At 34.6% G+C, this 18,511-nt stretch overlaps 1 protein-coding gene across 1 annotated transcript in view; it reads right to left on the reverse strand.

Annotated features, from left to right (window-relative positions):
* Positions 1 to 18,511, reverse strand: part of LOC116894254 (vomeronasal type-2 receptor 116-like) — a 49,032-nt gene that overhangs the window by 16,825 nt on the left and 13,696 nt on the right. The window contains exons 2-5 of the mRNA XM_032895960.1: positions 8,131 to 8,410; positions 5,052 to 5,858; positions 4,125 to 4,352; positions 3,274 to 3,397 (exon numbers count right to left, since the gene is read on the reverse strand). Coding sequence (XP_032751851.1) covers positions 3,274 to 3,397; positions 4,125 to 4,352; positions 5,052 to 5,858; positions 8,131 to 8,410 — 1,439 coding nt within the window. The remainder of the gene's footprint in view (positions 1 to 3,273; positions 3,398 to 4,124; positions 4,353 to 5,051; positions 5,859 to 8,130; positions 8,411 to 18,511) is intronic.

Consider the following 18,511-nt stretch of genomic DNA (forward strand, 5'->3'; position numbering starts at 1 on the left):
TCCTGAATAGAACGCCAATGGCCCAGGCTCTAAGATCTACAATTGATAAATGGGATCTCGTGAAAATTAAAATCTTCAGTAGGGCAAAGTAGAATATCAATAGAAAAAAATGGCATCCTCCAAATTGGGAAAAGATCTTTACCTGTCTTCCATCTGACAGAGGCCTACTATCCAAAATTTATAAAGAACACAAGAAGTTAGATTCTGACATCCCAAAGCAAAGTAAAAAATGGGGTGCAGAGGGAAACAATTTTCAATTCACGAATCTCAAATGACTGAGAAGCACTTAAAGAAATGTTCAAAGTCCTTAGTAATCATGAAAATGCAGATTAAAATGTCTTTAATGTTCTATCTTATACTGATCAGAATATCTAAGATCCAAAATCTCAACTGATATCGCATGGCAAGTGTATGGAACAAGGAAAACACTTCTTCATTGCTGGTGGGAGTGCAAACTTGTATGACCACTTCGGAAATTAATTCTATGTTTGATCCCAAAAATGCAAATAGTTCTACCTTAAAACCAAGGTACACCACTCCTATGCCTGCACCTAAAAGTTGATCCTGCATACTATGGAGATACTTGCTCAACTATGTTCATAGCATTTTTATTAAAATTAGCTGGGAACTGTAAAAACCTTGAAGTCCCTCAACTTACAAATGGAAAAAAGTTTAAAGTACATCTGCAAAATAGACTTCACTAAAATAAAAGATATGGAACTTAAGAATATCATCCTCAGTGAGGTAACCCAGATTCAAAAGGACATGCGTAGTAAGTACTCACTTATAAGTGAATATAGCCATAAAAAAAGGACAGTCATGCTACATTCACAGATCCAAAGACACTAAACAATAAAGGAAAGCTCACATGACGGTGCTTGAATATCACTTAGAAGGGGAAATAAAATAGTTCCAGAAGCAGATTCATGGAAGGCACTGGGTGAAAGAGGGTATAGGAAAGTGGTGGGAGGGGTACAGGACCAGGTATGATAGGAGACAGGGAAGGTGGCCAGATGGCCATAAGAAAGACTGAATTCTGTAGTTGGAAGTAGTGGGGAGGTGGAGAATGTGCCAGAGACCTGGCCTAAAGGAGGCACCCAAGAATCAATGGTGGTGACTTACATGAGATTTGCAGAAGTGGAGTATGAACCTGAAGAGGCCACTTTCTGCAGCCAGGCAGGAATCCCAGTGGAGGGATAAGTACACCAACCCATCCAAAACTGTGATCCAAAATTTATCCTGTCTACAAGACATATAGGAACAAAGATGGAGCAGAGACTAAGAGAATGTCCAATTAATAACATGCCCAACTGCAGAGCCATTCTGTGTGCAAGCACTAATTCCTGATTCTATCAATGAAGATATTATGTTTGCATGAAGGAACCTAGTATATCTGTCCTCTGAGGGATTCCTCCCAAAAGCTGGCTCAGACAGATTTAGATACCCATGTCCAAACATAGGCTTAAGGTTCTGGACTTGTATAGGAGTGTGGTGGGAAAGATAGAGGCTCCTGAAGAGAATGTGAACTCCACAGGAAGACCTACACTGTCAGCTGACCTGGACCGTTGGGGTCTCTAAGAGTCTGAACCACCAACCAAAGGGCATACATAGACTAGACTTAGGACCCCAGCACATAAATAGCAGATTTGGAACTTGGTCTTCCTGTAGGTCCTGAAGTACTGAAACAGGGGGTATTCCTAATGCTGTTGCAAATCTTTGGAATAGGTTTGTCTACCTGAGTTGCATTGTCTGGCCTCAGTGGGAGAGGATATGGCTAGCACTGCAGAGACTTGGTGTGCTAGGGTGAGGGGATATGGGAGGTAGTACACCTTCTCAGAAGAAAAGGGGAGAGGAACAGTGGGAGGGCCTAAAGAAGTGGGAGAAATGAGAATTTAAAAGTTAAAATATTTCTAAATGTTATTATGATGTTAGTCTTCACATGTTTCAAAAAATAAAAACATATTCCTAAACAGCCTGGAAAGAAGCTTTTCTATCTCTTGAAGATGTAAATATGCCAATTAACAGAAGAGATAGTTGACATATATTATGTAACATATAATATGACATCTTCAAATCTCTTTCAATTATGGATAGACAATAGCACAAACTTAACAGCAATGTTATTGTTAATTAATTTCAGGAATTATATTCCTTTATAATTAATAATGTTTTCTTATATTTTCTAAGCAGTGATATTTAACTTTTTAAGAAAAATATTCAAATATTTTATTTTTCAAGTAATTTATAAATATTACTTGTTATAAAATGCTTTATTTTCAAGATTTTAATATACAAATAGTAACAAGCAAATTTTAAAATTTCTGAGGCAACGTTGTTTTCAATTACTCAAAATTCACTATATTTAAAACATAATTTTCTTCAGTATTTTCTAGATAGTATTCCATGAAGCTGGTTTTAGCCTACTATTCACTTGTGTGGTTATCATTTCAATGCTGTGTCCCTGAATTCTATATGAATCTTAACTTTAAATTATATGAAACAAAAGGATGTTGGTCTGTAGATTAAATTAAGGTGTACATTTATTATTTACATATGTACCATAAATGCAAAAAATTACTTCCATCTTTCAATAACTTGATGCAGTAAAAATGGCATCAGTATTAATGTATCATAGGATCATTGTCACAAAGAAGATATATCCTTCTAAATATGAAATGTTTATTTCATACTGCTCAAAATTATTCTAAAATTTTGATTTCAAATTCTACTCTGCCTTTCAAATTCATTTATGGATTGAGTACAAATGAAAATACAATTCATGAAAGGACAGCAGGCTCTATGATAGGGCACACTACAATATACATGCTTTTCAAACAAACTTCAGCATCTCTGAGTATCTACACCTTTTCCTTAAGCTTATAGTATGCCTGATAAATAAGAATATGCAACTGACATATCTCAGAGAGGATGAAATTTAGGTGTATTACATAGTGCTATTTTACATCCTGCTGAATTTGAGGCTTAAAAGAAGTGCTATAGTGATTGTTAGAACTCTAAAGCAATTTCCAAAAGAAACTATTCAGTACAATGTATTGAGAATAATGAATCATAATGTAGTTCAGGATTTGGGAGAGTTTTTTTTTCTCCATCTTTGTTAGAGATAGGACTGAAAGAACCTGGGAGAGTTTTAAGTTCCTGATTCTTTTATTTTATGTTGAGACTTCACAGTTGTGGTAATTCCTCACTGTGAACCATGTATAAATGAGAGAAATTAGTTAATCTAATTAAACCTTTGGTAAGTTAAATGCTTACTTGTCATGTTGGAAATTTCATTCTCGGGGCAGGGTGTACAATCAAAACAGCACACAGGCTTTCCCTGCTGAGGGGATTTTCTGAATCCTGGACTGCAAGGAATACTGCAAATTGAGGTTGGAGACTGAGAAAAATCACAAATGAATTATAAATAAAAATATTTATCTAACTGGAAGTAATTATAATGACATAAACAATGAAAAAGTTGAAATGAAAAACTGAAAAAATGTTTTCATAATGCATTAAATTGAGAAGAAATACTTCATTGAAGTTTGTGATTAAAAATTATAGTTGTATTGTGATTTATATAAATTTTTAATCTACATCTATATATCCTAGATAGACAAATACGTAGATAGATGATAGATAGATAGATGATAGATAGAAAGATAGATAGGTGATAGAAAGATAGATAGATAGATAGATAGATAGATAGATAGATAGATAGATAGGTAGATAGATAGATAGATAGAAAGAAAGAAAGAAAGAAAGAAAGAAAGAAAGAAAAAGATAGATAGATAGATAGATAGATAGATAGATAGATAGATAGATAGATAGAAAGATGGATATAGAGATGTATGTATGGATGGATGGATGGATGTATGGATGGACATACAGACTGATGGACAGAGAGAGAGAGAGAGAGAGAGAGAGAGAGAGAGAGAGAGAGAGAGAGAGAGAGAGAGAGAGAGAGAAAGGTAGATACATGTCCTGAAAGCAAGTCTAGGAATATAGGGAATGAGTTTGTAAATAAATTTTAAAATGCTCTATCCTTTGAAAATGATCAAGTCAACCTTGAGATTTTGGGTACTTATATTGCATGTAGAGTTTAACAAGTAAATCCAATAAACCTGTTGATGGCCTGTGTTCCACTCTATTATTTCTTTCAACATATATAATTGTGGACTATGTGGCAGATTTTGGGAAAATGTTCCAATTTTCAGCTTAAATACAGGATTTGGCAAAAAATCCATAGTCTGGTGAATGTCATACTCTGTATCCAGTTTTTCCTTGTGATTCAGGTTCACTTTGTCTCCAGCAGGGTTTATAAATTGGACATTTTTCAGGAAGGAGATCATCTGAAACATTTATTATTTTAGTTTTAACTGTGCCTACAGATTAGGAAAGAAAACAAAGTTTAATCTGTCTCTGATTTTTAACTTGTCCTAATAATGTGTCTTAATGACAAGTAGTCTGATATCAGAGGGGGAAAATACCAAATATAGGTACAATAACATCAAAATTCCTAAATACTTCTTTCTCAGTGAAGGTATTCTTCTAAAATATGCACAGATGAAATATGAGTGGGAGTAGTTAAACATACTTCACCTCATTTTCTGTATATTATTATCTGATAAAAAAGTAGGAAATCGAGGTCCTCAATGAAGAAGAAACTGCCAGAATTTTTCTATTATTTGGGACATATTCATTACACATATTATCAATTTCTTGATCATGTAAAAATGCCAGTCACCTTCTTGTTGCCAATAAGAATTTCATGAGAAAGCAACATATTTTGTTTCAAATATTAAAGACATAAAATTCATTTATGGTAGAAATATTATGGAATCTAGAATTAATGGATTATGAAACTATGAATATTTCAGTGTTGGCTGCACTAGAGTTAAGGAAACAAAAGAATTTACAATGATATGCAGTGAAAGAATAAAACAATTGGTGTATTTGAAAGAAAAGAACTTAGAATCTTAAAAGCAACAATATTCATTGGAAAAATTACATCTATGACTCTGTGTGATATGTAGTGGAATAGATATTACCTGCCAAGGGTCAAATTGCAGTTCTTTTCCATCATCTATTTGCAGTCTATCTGCCTGTTGCAGAAGCATCTGTTGGAGTGTGTGAGCCACAGCATACACAGAATTATATAGGTCATAAGTAGTATCACTCAAAGACATTTCAAAGTGGTGCCTGTATAACCATCTAAATATTTTTTCCTTTGAACAAGTTTGAAGATTCTTACAATTAGAAAATGACAAAGAACAATTAAAATATATCCACCATAATCTAGCAAGGGAAATGTCATCACTGTAGTTTGAAGGGTATGCTGTCTGGATAAATGTTTTAAAACCAGACAATTCAGAATAGTGATGTGAAAAAGTGAGAGTCCCATAGGAGGAAGTAAGGAGGAATTTTCCATTATTTATGATCATATCCCACTGTGAGGTAGTGACCCAGATTCTTTGGATATCTATTAAATTCCATAGTCTTAAGTTCAACTGTAGAGGAGACTCTTTGTCTCCATAAATGATAACAACTTTTGCTGATGACATCATGATCTGGTTGTAATAGATATTATTCATTTTCACAAATAATATGTCATCGCTAACAATGACACTCACAAAGGCTAAACACACACTGTTCATTTGCATTTCTCTTCTCAATTCCAAGATAAATTCATAACCTGGCTCATCATCTGAAACAACTGCTCCCACCCAGTTCCAGTTGAAATGGACAATCAAAGAAACCATGGCCAGTGCCAGAGATGTGTCCTTAGGAGTCATCTGATAAAGATACGGATACAGTTCTTGGCTGCTCAAGAGAGGGTGAAATGGCCCGAAGTAAAGCTAAAAGCCATAGAATATGAGAAATAACATGAAAAAGCTGGAATACAAAGTGCTAGTCTCACTGAAGTATTTTATGTTATCTGTGACTATTGTAAATTTTGTTGTTTCCTTAATTTCTTTCTCAGTCAGTTTATCCTTTGAGTAGAGGGTGGCTACTGATTTTTTTTTTTTTTTAGTTATTTTTTTATCCAGCCACTTGGCTGAAATTGTTGATCCACTGTAGAAATTCTCTGGTGGAAGTTTTGAGTTACTTAATTATACTATCATATCATCTGCAAATAGTGTTATTTTGACATTTTTTTCCAATTTTTATCCCTTTGACCTCCTTTTGTTGTCTAATTGCTCTGTCTAGGACTTTAAGTACTATATTGAAGAAATAGGAAGATTGTGGGCAACTCCTGATTTTAGAGGGATTGCTTCAAGTTTCTCTCCATTTAGTTTAATATTGTCTAGTGGTTTGATGTACATTGCTTTTATTAGGTTTAGACATGAGTCTTGAATTCCTGACCTTTCTAAGGCTTTTAACATGAAGGAGTGTGGAGTTTTGTCAAATGCTTTCTCAGCATCTAATGAGTTGTTCATGTTTTTTTGTTCTTTGAGTTTGTTTATAAAGTGGTTCAGGTTGACACATTTCCTTATGGTGAACTGATGCCTGCATCCCTGGGATGAAGACTACTTGATCATGATGGATGATTATTTTGATGTGTTCTTTCTTGTATTCAATTTGCAAGAATTTTATTGAGTATTTTTGCATTGATAGTCATAAGGAAAATTGTTCTGAACATCTGTTTCATTTTTAGGTCTTTGTGTGGTTTAGGTATAAGCATACTTGTGACTTCATAGAAGGAATTGGGTAGTGGTCTGTCTGTTTCTATTTTGAGGAATAGTTTGGACAGTATTGGCATTAGGTCTTCTATGATGGTCTGATAGAATTCTCCACTGAACCCATCTGATCCTGGGGTTTATTTTGATTGGGAGACTTTTAATGACTGCTTCTATTTATTTAGGAGTTATGGGACTGTTTAGATCTTTTATCTGATGCTGATTTAACTTTGGTACCTTGTAACTGTCTAGAGAACTGTTGATTTCCTCCAGATTTTCCAGTTTTGTTGAATATCGGCTTTTATAGTATGGTCTAATATGTTTTTTTTTTAATTTCCTCAGATTCTGCTGTTATGTCTCCCTTTTCATTTCTGATTTTGTTAATTTGGATATTCTTTCTGTGCACTCTGCTTAATCTGGCTAAGGGTTTACAGATTTTGTAGATTTTCTCAAAGAACAGTAACATTTGAAATGTAAATAAAACTATCAATAAAAATAACAAAGTGCTAGTCTAAAAAAAGTGTGATAAACAGAACTTGGGAATGTTAGGAACTGTACCATTATGATAATTGTACATAATTTCTTAAGTTTTATAGAGTACAGAAAAGGCTAAGTCTGATAGTGAAGCACATCAAATTTCTATTGCACTTAAGTCCAATTCATGCTAAAGAAATGGCATGTGCCTCTAAATGTCTGTGTATTTATGGTTTTAATTCTATGCATCAAAATAGAAAAATTCATTTGCTTACTCTCAACTAGCCTCAGGATCAGAAAGTTAAAAGTGTAGAGGAATTTTAATCCAGCAACATGTTTACACTTAAGGGATGACATCTGAAGACTTGTAGTCCTATAATATCCTGCTGGGATATATCCATTCCTTTAAAGGCAGGAGACAGAGGTAAGCAGATCACTTAGTTCAAGGTCAGTCTAGTATAAAGAAATTTTCTAGTATAGGAAAGTTTAGGTGCAGGTGTGATAATACACACCTTTAATCCCAGAACTCAGGAGACAGAGGAATGCATATTTCTGAGTTCTAGTAAGTCAATTGCATTCAATTCAGTAGAGTTAAGCCAGTCTTTTGAGACTCAATGCAAAGAATGCAGTGCAATGGAGTTATTTTGTGAGTTTATGCAGTTCTATGTGTGTCAGTAGAGGGAACTGCAGACAAACTATTATGGAGACAGAAGATTAAAACAAATTGACAGTGATAGTTCAAGCAAAGGAAATCAGTGAGAAGCTGAGAAAAGCCATATACAATCAGTGACTTTAGGTAAGAGTTTGAGTCAGAATAGTTGAATTGATCCACCTAGGCATGGTCAGAATGAACTTGAAAATGTGAGCCTATTTAGTGGTAAGCTTACAAGAATACAATTAGATCAGGCAAATAAATATTATTTTTACAAAAAGAAAATAATCAATGCTTCATTAACATCATCTTCTTCAAACTTACCTCTGGCCTCTTAGAAATGTATAGGAGTGGCCCAACTATGACAGATGGTAACCACATTGGTCCTGTAAGTACAATTAAATATCTTCTCTGATTTTTACAGTAGTAGTTAGGAAGATATTCTTCTCGTTTAGAAGATAAGCTGTTTATTCTCCAATCATCCAGCAGACTACATTCAATTTTAACTAGCAGTGAAATGTTAGGTAGAATATGGGGGTTCATGTTTATTTCTTCAAGGGCAAAATAAAGAGTCAAAATCAAATGGATATTCTTAGTTGTCAACCTGAAAGCAGAAGGAAAGGATGGATGATTATAGATTAGACTCAGCATAATATTAAATAACATTAATATTGTTTATGTATTCAATGCTTGCTTGCTTGAACTAATGCTATGGTGATACAAGCATTGTTACTGTGATGTATTAGAATATTATTTCTCTGTAATTATGTAAGGATTTTAAAAACCTGTTTTAGTAGATTATTATTCAAGTGAGATTCTGTAATTTTGTACTTTTATACAATTTTATTACCATATCTGTTAGCATGGTAGGAAGCATGTCCCCAAAGACAGTGAATCTGCTCATTTCTTTACTTTGGAACTGTAACGCTTACCATATGTAAAAAATGCAGGGCTATAAATCTGCTACCTAAACTATGATATTTCTTTTACTCAGAAGCAGGACCGACCAAAACATGGTTTATTTATGGGTAAATTAAATAGATAGACAAATATGTCTACCTTTGTCACTAGCTAAGAAAATTCTTTTGGGTTTAGGCAAATAGCTTTTTAGTCTTTCTATTATATGTAGATTTTTCCTCTTCTTATTCTAGTTGATATTTTCACTGTCTGGTGGTATACTGTTGATAATAACAATAACATTTTCTTATAAGTAGTGAGCTTTTATATCTTCCCATGGATCTCTACATTTATAATGATGTATTTTGCCTTTATTCAATCGTATGAACACAGATTTGGCTGTGGTTATTGTTGCTTTCTTTTGATAAGTAAAGGTATGTTTCTTCTTTAGTCACTCAGCTCTAATGTGTACATTTTAATCCTATACATTATAATATGATATACATAATTTGATATAAATTTCTTATTCATTTTCATAGTCATGTCTAATAATGTGTATCACTTTATTGATTTTTGTAATGTTCCAGTTTTTCCTTTATCTTGTGTAATATTTTTATTGCTTTGTAAGAATGTTATACAATAAAATATATTACCCCACTTTGTAGATGGATGGCTAATATCAAAATGAAAAGAAAATACATGTGCTTTATAATTTTGTGATCCTCATGTTTGACTAAAAGGATTTTTGGAGTGTTTTATTTCTTAAACATTTCTGTCTTAGTAATAAATACTCAAACACGAAATGTTTTCTAGTGCCTTTCCATATTATATTGGATGTTATTGATGTATGTTGTCTTCAATATTATATTTGAATTCTTTAATTTACCCAGTGATATTACTTTTTCATGATATTAACATCTTAAATTGCATAGATCTTTGTCTTCCAAGTATAGTTTTAGAATTTGAACTTGTTTTACTTATGAAGTCAAACCATCAGCTTCTGTGAACTCATATTTATTTCTTTAGTGCTTAAAGTTTTGATATCAAATCTTTTCAAAGTACTTTACATATTCAACCAAACTAGAAAATCTGGATGAAATGGACAATTTTCTAGACAGCTACCAGGTACCATAGTAAAATCAGAATCAGATAAGTCATCTAAGCAGTCCCATAACTCCTAAAGAAATATAAACAGTTATTAAAAGTCTCCCATTCAATAAAAGCCCAGGACCATACGGGTTTAGTGGAGAAGTCTATCAGATTTTAGGAAGACGTTATACTAATACTGTCCAAACTATTCCACAAAATAGAAACAGAAGGTACCTTACCCAATTCCTTCTATGAAGCCACAAATACACTTATACCTCAATCAAAAAATGCTCAAGAAAAAAAAAGAAATTCAGAGCAATTTCCCTTATGAATATCAATGTAAAAATACTCAATAAAATTCTTGCAAACTGAGTCCAAGAACACAGTAAAACAATCATCCATCATGATAAAGTATGCTTCATCCTAGGGACGCAAGGATGGTTTCAAAATATATACATCTATAAATGTAATCTACTATATAAACACACTCAAAGGGAAAAAAACACATAAACATCTCATTAGATGGGAAGATGGTGAGAAGTCATTTGACAAAATTCAACACTGCTTCATATTAAAAGACTTGGAAAAATCAGGAACTCAAGGCCCATATCAAAACATAGCAAAAGCAATATACAGCAAACCAGTAGCTAACATCAAACTAAATGGAGAGAAACTTAAAGCAATCCCACTAAAATCAGGGGCTAGACAGGCTGACAACTCTCTCCCTATGTATTCAATATAGTACTTGAAGACCTAACCAGTGCAATCAGACAACAAAAGGAGGTCCAAGGAATACAAATTGGAAAGAAAAAGAAGTCAAAACATCACTATTTGCAGATGATGTGATGATATGCTTAAGTAACCACAAAAGTTCAACCATTGAACTACTAAGCCTGAAAAAACAACTTCAGCAAAGTGGTTGGATATAAAACAAACTCAAATAGATCAGTAGTCTTCCTCTACTTCCTCTAAATAGGCTGAGAAAGAAAGTAGGGAAACGACACCCATCACAATAGTCACAAATAACATAAAATACCTTGGTAGGGCTCTAACCAAGCAAGTGAGAGAACTGTATGACAAGAACTTCAAATATCTGAAGAAAGAAATTGAAGACCTCAGAAGAAGAAAAGATCTCCCATGTTCATGCATTGGCAGGATTAATATTGTAAAAAATGGCCATTTTGCCAAAAGCAATTTACAGATTCCATGCAATCCCCATCAAAATTTCGACTCAATTTTTCATAGACTTAGAAAGAGCAATTTGCTAATCTATTTGGAATAACAAAAAAACCCAGGATAGTAAAAACTATCGTCAACAATAAAATAACTTCTGGAGAAATCACTGTCTCTGACCTCAAACTGTATTACAAAGCAATAGTGATAAATACTGTATGGTGTTGGTACAGAGACAGACAGGTAGATCAGTGGAATAGAATTGACAAAGAAATGAACCCACAAAATTATGGTCAGTTGATCTTTGACAATGGAGCTAAAACCATCCAGTGGAAAAAAAGATAGCATTTTCAACCAATGATGCTGGTTCAACTGGAGGTCAGCATGTAGAAGAATGCAAATTGTTCCACTGGTTCTATTCTTCTCACCTAGTGAAAATCTCAAGTCCAAGTGGATCAAGGACCTCCACATAAAACCAGATACAACTAAACTAATAGAAGAAAGAATTGCGAAGAACCTCGAACACATGGACACTGTGGAAAAATTCCTGAACAGAACATCAATGGCTTATGCTCTAAGATCAAGAATTGACAAATAGGACCTCATAATAATGTAAAATTCTGCAAGGCCAAATATACTGTTATTAGGACAAAAAGGCAACTAACAGATTAGGAAAACTTCTTTAACAATTCTACATCAGAGAGAGGGCTAATATTTTATATATACAAAGATTTCAAGAATTTAAATACCAGAGGAAAAAATAAACCTATTAAATTGGGTACAGTGAGGTTGCGGTTTTAGCTCAGTGGAGCGCTTGCCTAGTAAGCATAAAGTCCTGGATTCGGTCCTTAGCCCTGAAAAAAAAAAAAAAAACAATTGGGTACAGAGCTAAACAAAGATTTCTCAGCTGAGGAATTTTGAATGACTAAGAAGTATTTAAAGGAATATTCAATATCCTTACTCATGAGAGAAATGCAAATCAAAATGAGACTGAGTTTCTAACATGCAGTAGTCAGAATGGCTATGATCAAAACCGCAGGTGACAACAGATGCTGGTGATGATGTGGAGGTAGAGGAACACTACTCAATTTTTGGTGTGACTGCACACTTGTAAAACCACTTTGGAAATCATTCTGCAGGTTCTTCAGAAAATTGATCATAGTACTACCTGAGGACCCAGCTGTACCACTCTAGATATATACCCAAAAATGCTCAAACATATACCAAGATCTGCTCCACTATTTTCATAGCAGTCTTATTCATAATAGCCCTAAGGTGGAAAGAACCCAGATGTCCTTCCAAAGAAGAATGGATACAGAAAATGTGGTACATTTACACAATGGAATATGACTCGGATTTTGAAAGCAATGACTTTATGAAATTCATTGGGAAATGGATTGAACTAGAAAACATTTTTCTGAGTGAGGTAAACCAATCACAAAACAAAAAAACACACACACACACACACACACACACACAGAGAGAGAGAGAGAGAGAGAGAGAGAGAGAGAGAGAGAGAGAGAGAGAGTACGCACTCACTGATAAGTGGATATTAACCCTAAAGCTTGGATTTCCCAAGATACAATCCACAGACCAAATGAAGATCAAGAAGGATGACTAAGTCCAGATACTTCAGTCCTTCTTAAAAGACAGAACAAAAATATTCATAGAAGAAGCTATGGAGACAAATTTCAGAGCAAAGACAGAAGGAATGCCCATTCAGAACCTGTCTCACTTGGAGACACTGAGATATATATATATATATATATATATATATATATATATATATATATATATATATATATATATATATATATCCACCAAACCTAGACAATATTGATGAAGTCATGAAATGCATATTGACAGGACCCTGATATAGCTGTCTCCTGAGAGGCTTAGCCGGAATATGATGAATTCAGAGCGAAACACTAGCAGCAAACCTTTGAACTGTGAATGGAGTCCCCATTGGAGGAGTTAAAGAAAGGACTGAAGGGGCTAAAGGGCTTCCAACCCCATAAGAACAACAATACAAACCAACCAGAGCTCCCAGGGACTAAACCACTACCCAAAGAGTACAAATGGAAAGACTCATGGCTACAGCTGCATATGTAGCAGATGTTGCCCTTGCTGGTCACTATTGGGAAGAGAATCCCTTGGTCCTCCTAAGGCTTGATGCCCCAGTGTAGGGGAATGCCAGAGCTGGGAGTAAAGAAGGAGTGAGTGGTTGGAAAGAGGAACCTCCCCATAGAATAAGGGGTCTGGGAGTTGGGATAAGGTTTTTATGGATGGGAAAGTGAATAGCATTTGAAATGTAAATAAAAATATCTAATTGAAAATTAAAAAAAAATTTGGTGATGTAACTAATCTTTTCACACTTCCTTATTTGTTTGAGGACCATTTACTCACTAGTTCTGGTGTTTGAACTATGGCTAATGGTGTTTAGCTGGAGAATATCTCTTTAACATATCACATATTTTTTCTGCTCCCAAACATGAAAATGGCATGGTATTTTAAATCTTGCATTCACTGTTAATTTTTAGTCCCAAATTTTGGGGTCATCATTTGTTTATAATCTTATGAAAATCCTAAGTTTTTAGGATAAATATAGCTCATTACTAATAGTGACAATCCTAATTTCTTATTTTCTTGCATTATCTGCATTTCTTTTAGATTTTTTTGGCTTTATTTTATTTAACAAATTTGCTCTGCTCTGAAAATACAGTATGTGTTAATAGCAGAAATATGTAGACTCATATATCCCTCTCTATCTTAGTAAATAAATAAAAATTGATGAATATTTGTAAATGATAAGTGCTAGGAGTCAGTTTTCTAGAAGGACATGGTTTCTAGTGGAAAAATTACAACTTTGAGGTCCCATAGGCAAAAGAATGTCAGCAGCATGAATTACACTAAATGGGTATTTTCAGGAGGAAAGTAAGTACTGTGAAAACAGAATATAAAAAAATTTGTCCCTGATAACACTTTGTACTATATGGGAGAGAGTGATTTTCAAAAGCATTCATATAATCTTTTATATATAAAACAAAAGTATCTTCAATCACAATATAGGATGCACACTATGAATTATTTAATATTCATATAAGATACAGATATTGCCAAAGTGAAACGAAATTCTATCATTCAATTTACAAGCATTCTGAGACTCTGAGATCATTAAATAAAACTATATATAGTGAAAGAAATCTCTCCTGCTTCCATTTATCAACAAATTACATGTTTTTGCTATTTTGGTATTTTTGTCTTCCAGGAGAATTTGAGAATTGATTTTCTTACATCTTTCAATAATTGTATTGGGATTTTGACCATGATTGCAATGAATCTGTAGATTGCCTTTGATAGGATGGCCATTTTTACTATGTTAAGTCTGCCAGTCTGTGAGCCTAGGTGATCTCTCCATTTTTTGAGATCTTGGATTTCTTTCTTGAGAGACTTGAAGTTATTGTCATACAGATCTTTTACTTGCTTGGTTAGAGTTATCCCAAAATATTTCATATTATCTATGGCTATTATGAAGAGAGTTGTTTCCCTACTTTCTTTCTCAGCCTGTTTATCATTTGTATAAAAGACTATTGATTTGAGTTAATTTTGTGTCTGTCCACTTTACTGAAGTTGTTTATCAGTTGGAAAAGTTCTCAGCTTGAAATTTTGGAGCCGCTTATGTATACTATACTATCATCTGTAAATAATCATACCTTTATCTCATCTTTGCCAATTTGTATCCGCTTGGTCTTTTTGTTCTTGTTGTTGTTGTCTTATTGTTCTAGCACTTTGAGTACTATACTGAATAGATATGGAACTGTAGGCATCTGTGTCCTGTCTACGATATTAGTGGGATTGCTTCAAGTATCTCTTCATTTAATTTGTTATTGGCTGTTGGTTTGCAGTAAATTGCTTTTATTATTTTGAATTTTGGGCCTTGATTTCCTGATCTCTCTAATATCTTTAACATGAGGGGTGCTGTATTTGGTCAAATGCGTTTTCTACATCTAAGGAGATGATCATGTAATTTTTTTCTTTGAATTTGATTATATGATGGATTACATTAATGGATTTTAATATATTGAACTAATCATGAAGCCATGGGATGAAGCCTACAAGATCACAGTGATTAATGGTTTTGATATTTTTTCTATTTGGTTGCAAGAATTTTTGGGTATTTTTGCATCAACAGTAATAAAGCAAGATTGATCTGAAATTCTCTTTTTTGGGGGGGTTGGGTCTTTGTGTGGTCTAGGTATCTGAGAAATTTGACTTCATAGAAAGAATTAGGTATTTTTCCTTCTGTTTTTATTTTATGAAATATTTTGAAGAATATTGGTATCAGGTCTTCTTTGGAGGTCTGGTAGAATTCTACAGGGAAGCAATCTTATCCTGTGCTTTTGTTGGGTGGAATTTTTTAAATGGCCTCTTCTATTTCCTTATGGGATATGCACCTGTTTAGATAGTTTATGTTTCATTAACCTGGCTATTGGTGAGAGTGGGGTGTTGAAAGTTTCCGCTATTATTGTGTAGGGTTCAATACAGGTTTTGAGCTTTAGTAAAGTTTCTTTTATAAATATGGATGCCCTTGCATTTGGAGCATAATATTCAGAATTCAGACATTCTATTATTGCTTTTCCTTTTGAATAATATGAAGTGTCCTTCCTCATCACACTTGATAACTACTTTGAGATAGTGTCTGTCTTTGTTATTGAAGTAGCTTCTTACCTTGTTTTATTCCCCAGGACTGAGGACTGAACCCAGGGCCTTGCACTTGCTAGGCAAGTGCTCTACCCCTGAGCTATATCCCCAGCCCCCATGAAGTATGCTTCTTTTATGCAGCAAAATACAGGATCTTGTTTGCATATCCAGTCTATTACCTTATTTCTCTTTATAGGTGAGTTGATTCCATTAATATTGACAGATTTTAAAGACAGATGACTGTTGATTCCTGTTATATTTTATTTTTGTAAGAGGCTGTATGTGCTTCTGGTTCTCTCCTATCGGCTTTGTTGTGAGATGCTTAATATTTTGTCTTATCTATGTTGTAGATACCTTCCTTGTGCTGCAGTTTTTATTCTAAGATCCTCTGCAGGTCTGGATTTGCAGATAGATACTGTTTGAATTTGGCTTTGTCCTGGAATATTTTAGTTTCCCTATCCATGCTGATTGAGAGTTTTGGTGGATATAGTAATCTGGGCAAACATTTGAGTTTTCCTAGGAATGCTTTCAAGGTGTGGTATCCAAGTGCAGTAGATCTCCTGGGATGTCTCCAGTAATTGTATCAGATGCCCCGGGTGCAGCACATCTTCTGGAATGCCTCAGGATGTGATATAGAATGTTTTGAGTACAGTGGTTCTTCTGGTATACTTCAGGATATGATGTCAAAATGTTCTGAATACAGTGGGTCTTCTGGTATGTCTGAGGATATAGACTCTTCCAGGGAGCAGTCAAGTTTGCATTCTGTCCCAGCATAAAGGACCAGTCAGTAGGAGATTAGTATTTGGCAGGTTGGGGGTTTGGGAAGATGTCCCTGACTCCACTGGACTCCAGCAGCTGCTTTGGGACTTGGTGGGGGGTTGTTCTTACCAAATGCTGAGTGCAGCTAATCCTTCAGTATGTTTGAAGATATAGCCTCTTCCAGGGAGCAGAGTAGCTAACAGTCTGTCCCAGCAGAAAAGACCAGGGAAAATGGGGGCAGTATTTATTGGGTCGGATTCTGGGGGATGGTATGTTCCTTAGTCCATTGGGCTCTCAGCTGCACCTTTGGGACTTAGGGAATTTTCTTACCAAATGCTCTGAGCTCAAGGGAATTTCTAGAATGCCTAAGGATGTGGTGTCTTCTGGGTGAGCAGACTAGTTGGCAGTCTGTCCCAGTAGAAAAGACCAGGAAGAAAGGGTGAATGGCTAAGGAAAACACTATCTCTGACCTCAAACTCTACTACAGAGCAATAGTGATAAAGTTGCATAGTATTGGTACAGAATCATGAAAGGTTAATCAACTAAATAGAATTGAAGATCCAGATATAACACCAGACACATTCACTTGATCTTTCATAAAGAATCCAAAAATATACAATGGAAAGAAGAGTGTCTTCAATGAAGGGCGCTTGTCTAACTTTCTGTCTGTGTGTAGAAAAAAGAAAATAGACCCATAATTGTCAGCTTGCACAAATCTCAAGTCCAGGTAGATCAACGGCCCAAAATAAAGCCAGATACTCTCAATCTAAAAGAAGAGAAAGGGGGGAAAAGCCTTGATCTCTTTGACATAGGTAGAAATTTTCTAAAGAGAAATCCAATGTCTCATGCTCTAAGATCAAGAATTGATAAATGAGACCTCATGAAACTGGAAAACTTCTGTAAGGCAAAGGACACAGTCAATTCGACAAATTAGCAAACTACCAATTGGGGAAAAAAACCTTCACTAACCTCACATCTGATAGAGGGCTAATATCTAATCTATATAAAGAACTCAAGAAGCTAATCACCAAAAAGCAAAACAACCCAATTAAAAAATGGGATATACAAACTATTCCACAAAATTGAAACAGATGGAGCACTACCGAACTCCTTCTATGAAGCCACAATTACTCTTATACCTAAACCACACAAAGACCCAACAAAGAAAGACAACTTCAGACCAATTTCCCTTATGAATATCGATGCAAAAATACTCAATAAAATTCTGGCAAACCGAATCCAAGAGCACATCAAAACAATCATCCACCATGATCAAGTAGGCTTCATCCCAGGCATGCAGGGATGGTTTAATATATGGAAAACCATCAACGTGATCCATTATATAAACAAACTGAAAGAACAAAACCACATGATCATTTCATTAGATGCTGAGAAAGCATTTGACAAAATTCAACACCCCTTCATGATAAAAGTCCTGGAAAGAATAGGAATCCAAGGCCCATACCTAAACATAGTAAAAGCCATATACAGCAAACCAGTGGCTAACATTAAACTAAATGGAGAGAAACTTGAAGCAATCCCACTAAAATCAGGGACTAGACAAGGCTGCCCACTCTCTCCCTACTTATTCAATATAGTTCTTGAAGTTCTAGCCAGAGCAATCAGACAACAAAAGGAGGTCAAGGGTATACAGATCGGAAAAGAAGAAGTCAAAATATCACTATTTGCAGATGATATGATAGTATATTTATGATCCCAAAAAGTTCCACCAGAGAACTACTAAAGCTGATAAACAACTTCAGCAAAGTGGCTGGTATAAAATTAACTCAAATAAATCAGTAGCCTTCCTCTACACAAAAGAGAAACAAGCGAGAAAGAAATTAGGAAACGATTCCCTTCATAATAGACCCAAATAATATAAAGTACCTCGGTGTGACTTTAACCAAGCAAGTAAAAAGATTTGTACAACAAGAACTTCAAGACTCTGAAGAAAGAAATTGAAGAAGACCTCAGAAGATGGAAAGATCTCCCATGCTCATGGATTGGCAGGATTAATATAGTAAAATGGCCATTCTGCCAAAAAGCGATCTACAGATTCAATGCAATCCCATCAAAATACCAATCC

The sequence above is a fragment of the Rattus rattus genome, chromosome 2 (genome assembly GCF_011064425.1).
Source record: "Rattus rattus isolate New Zealand chromosome 2, Rrattus_CSIRO_v1, whole genome shotgun sequence".
Classification (NCBI taxonomy): Eukaryota; Metazoa; Chordata; class Mammalia; order Rodentia; family Muridae; genus Rattus; species Rattus rattus.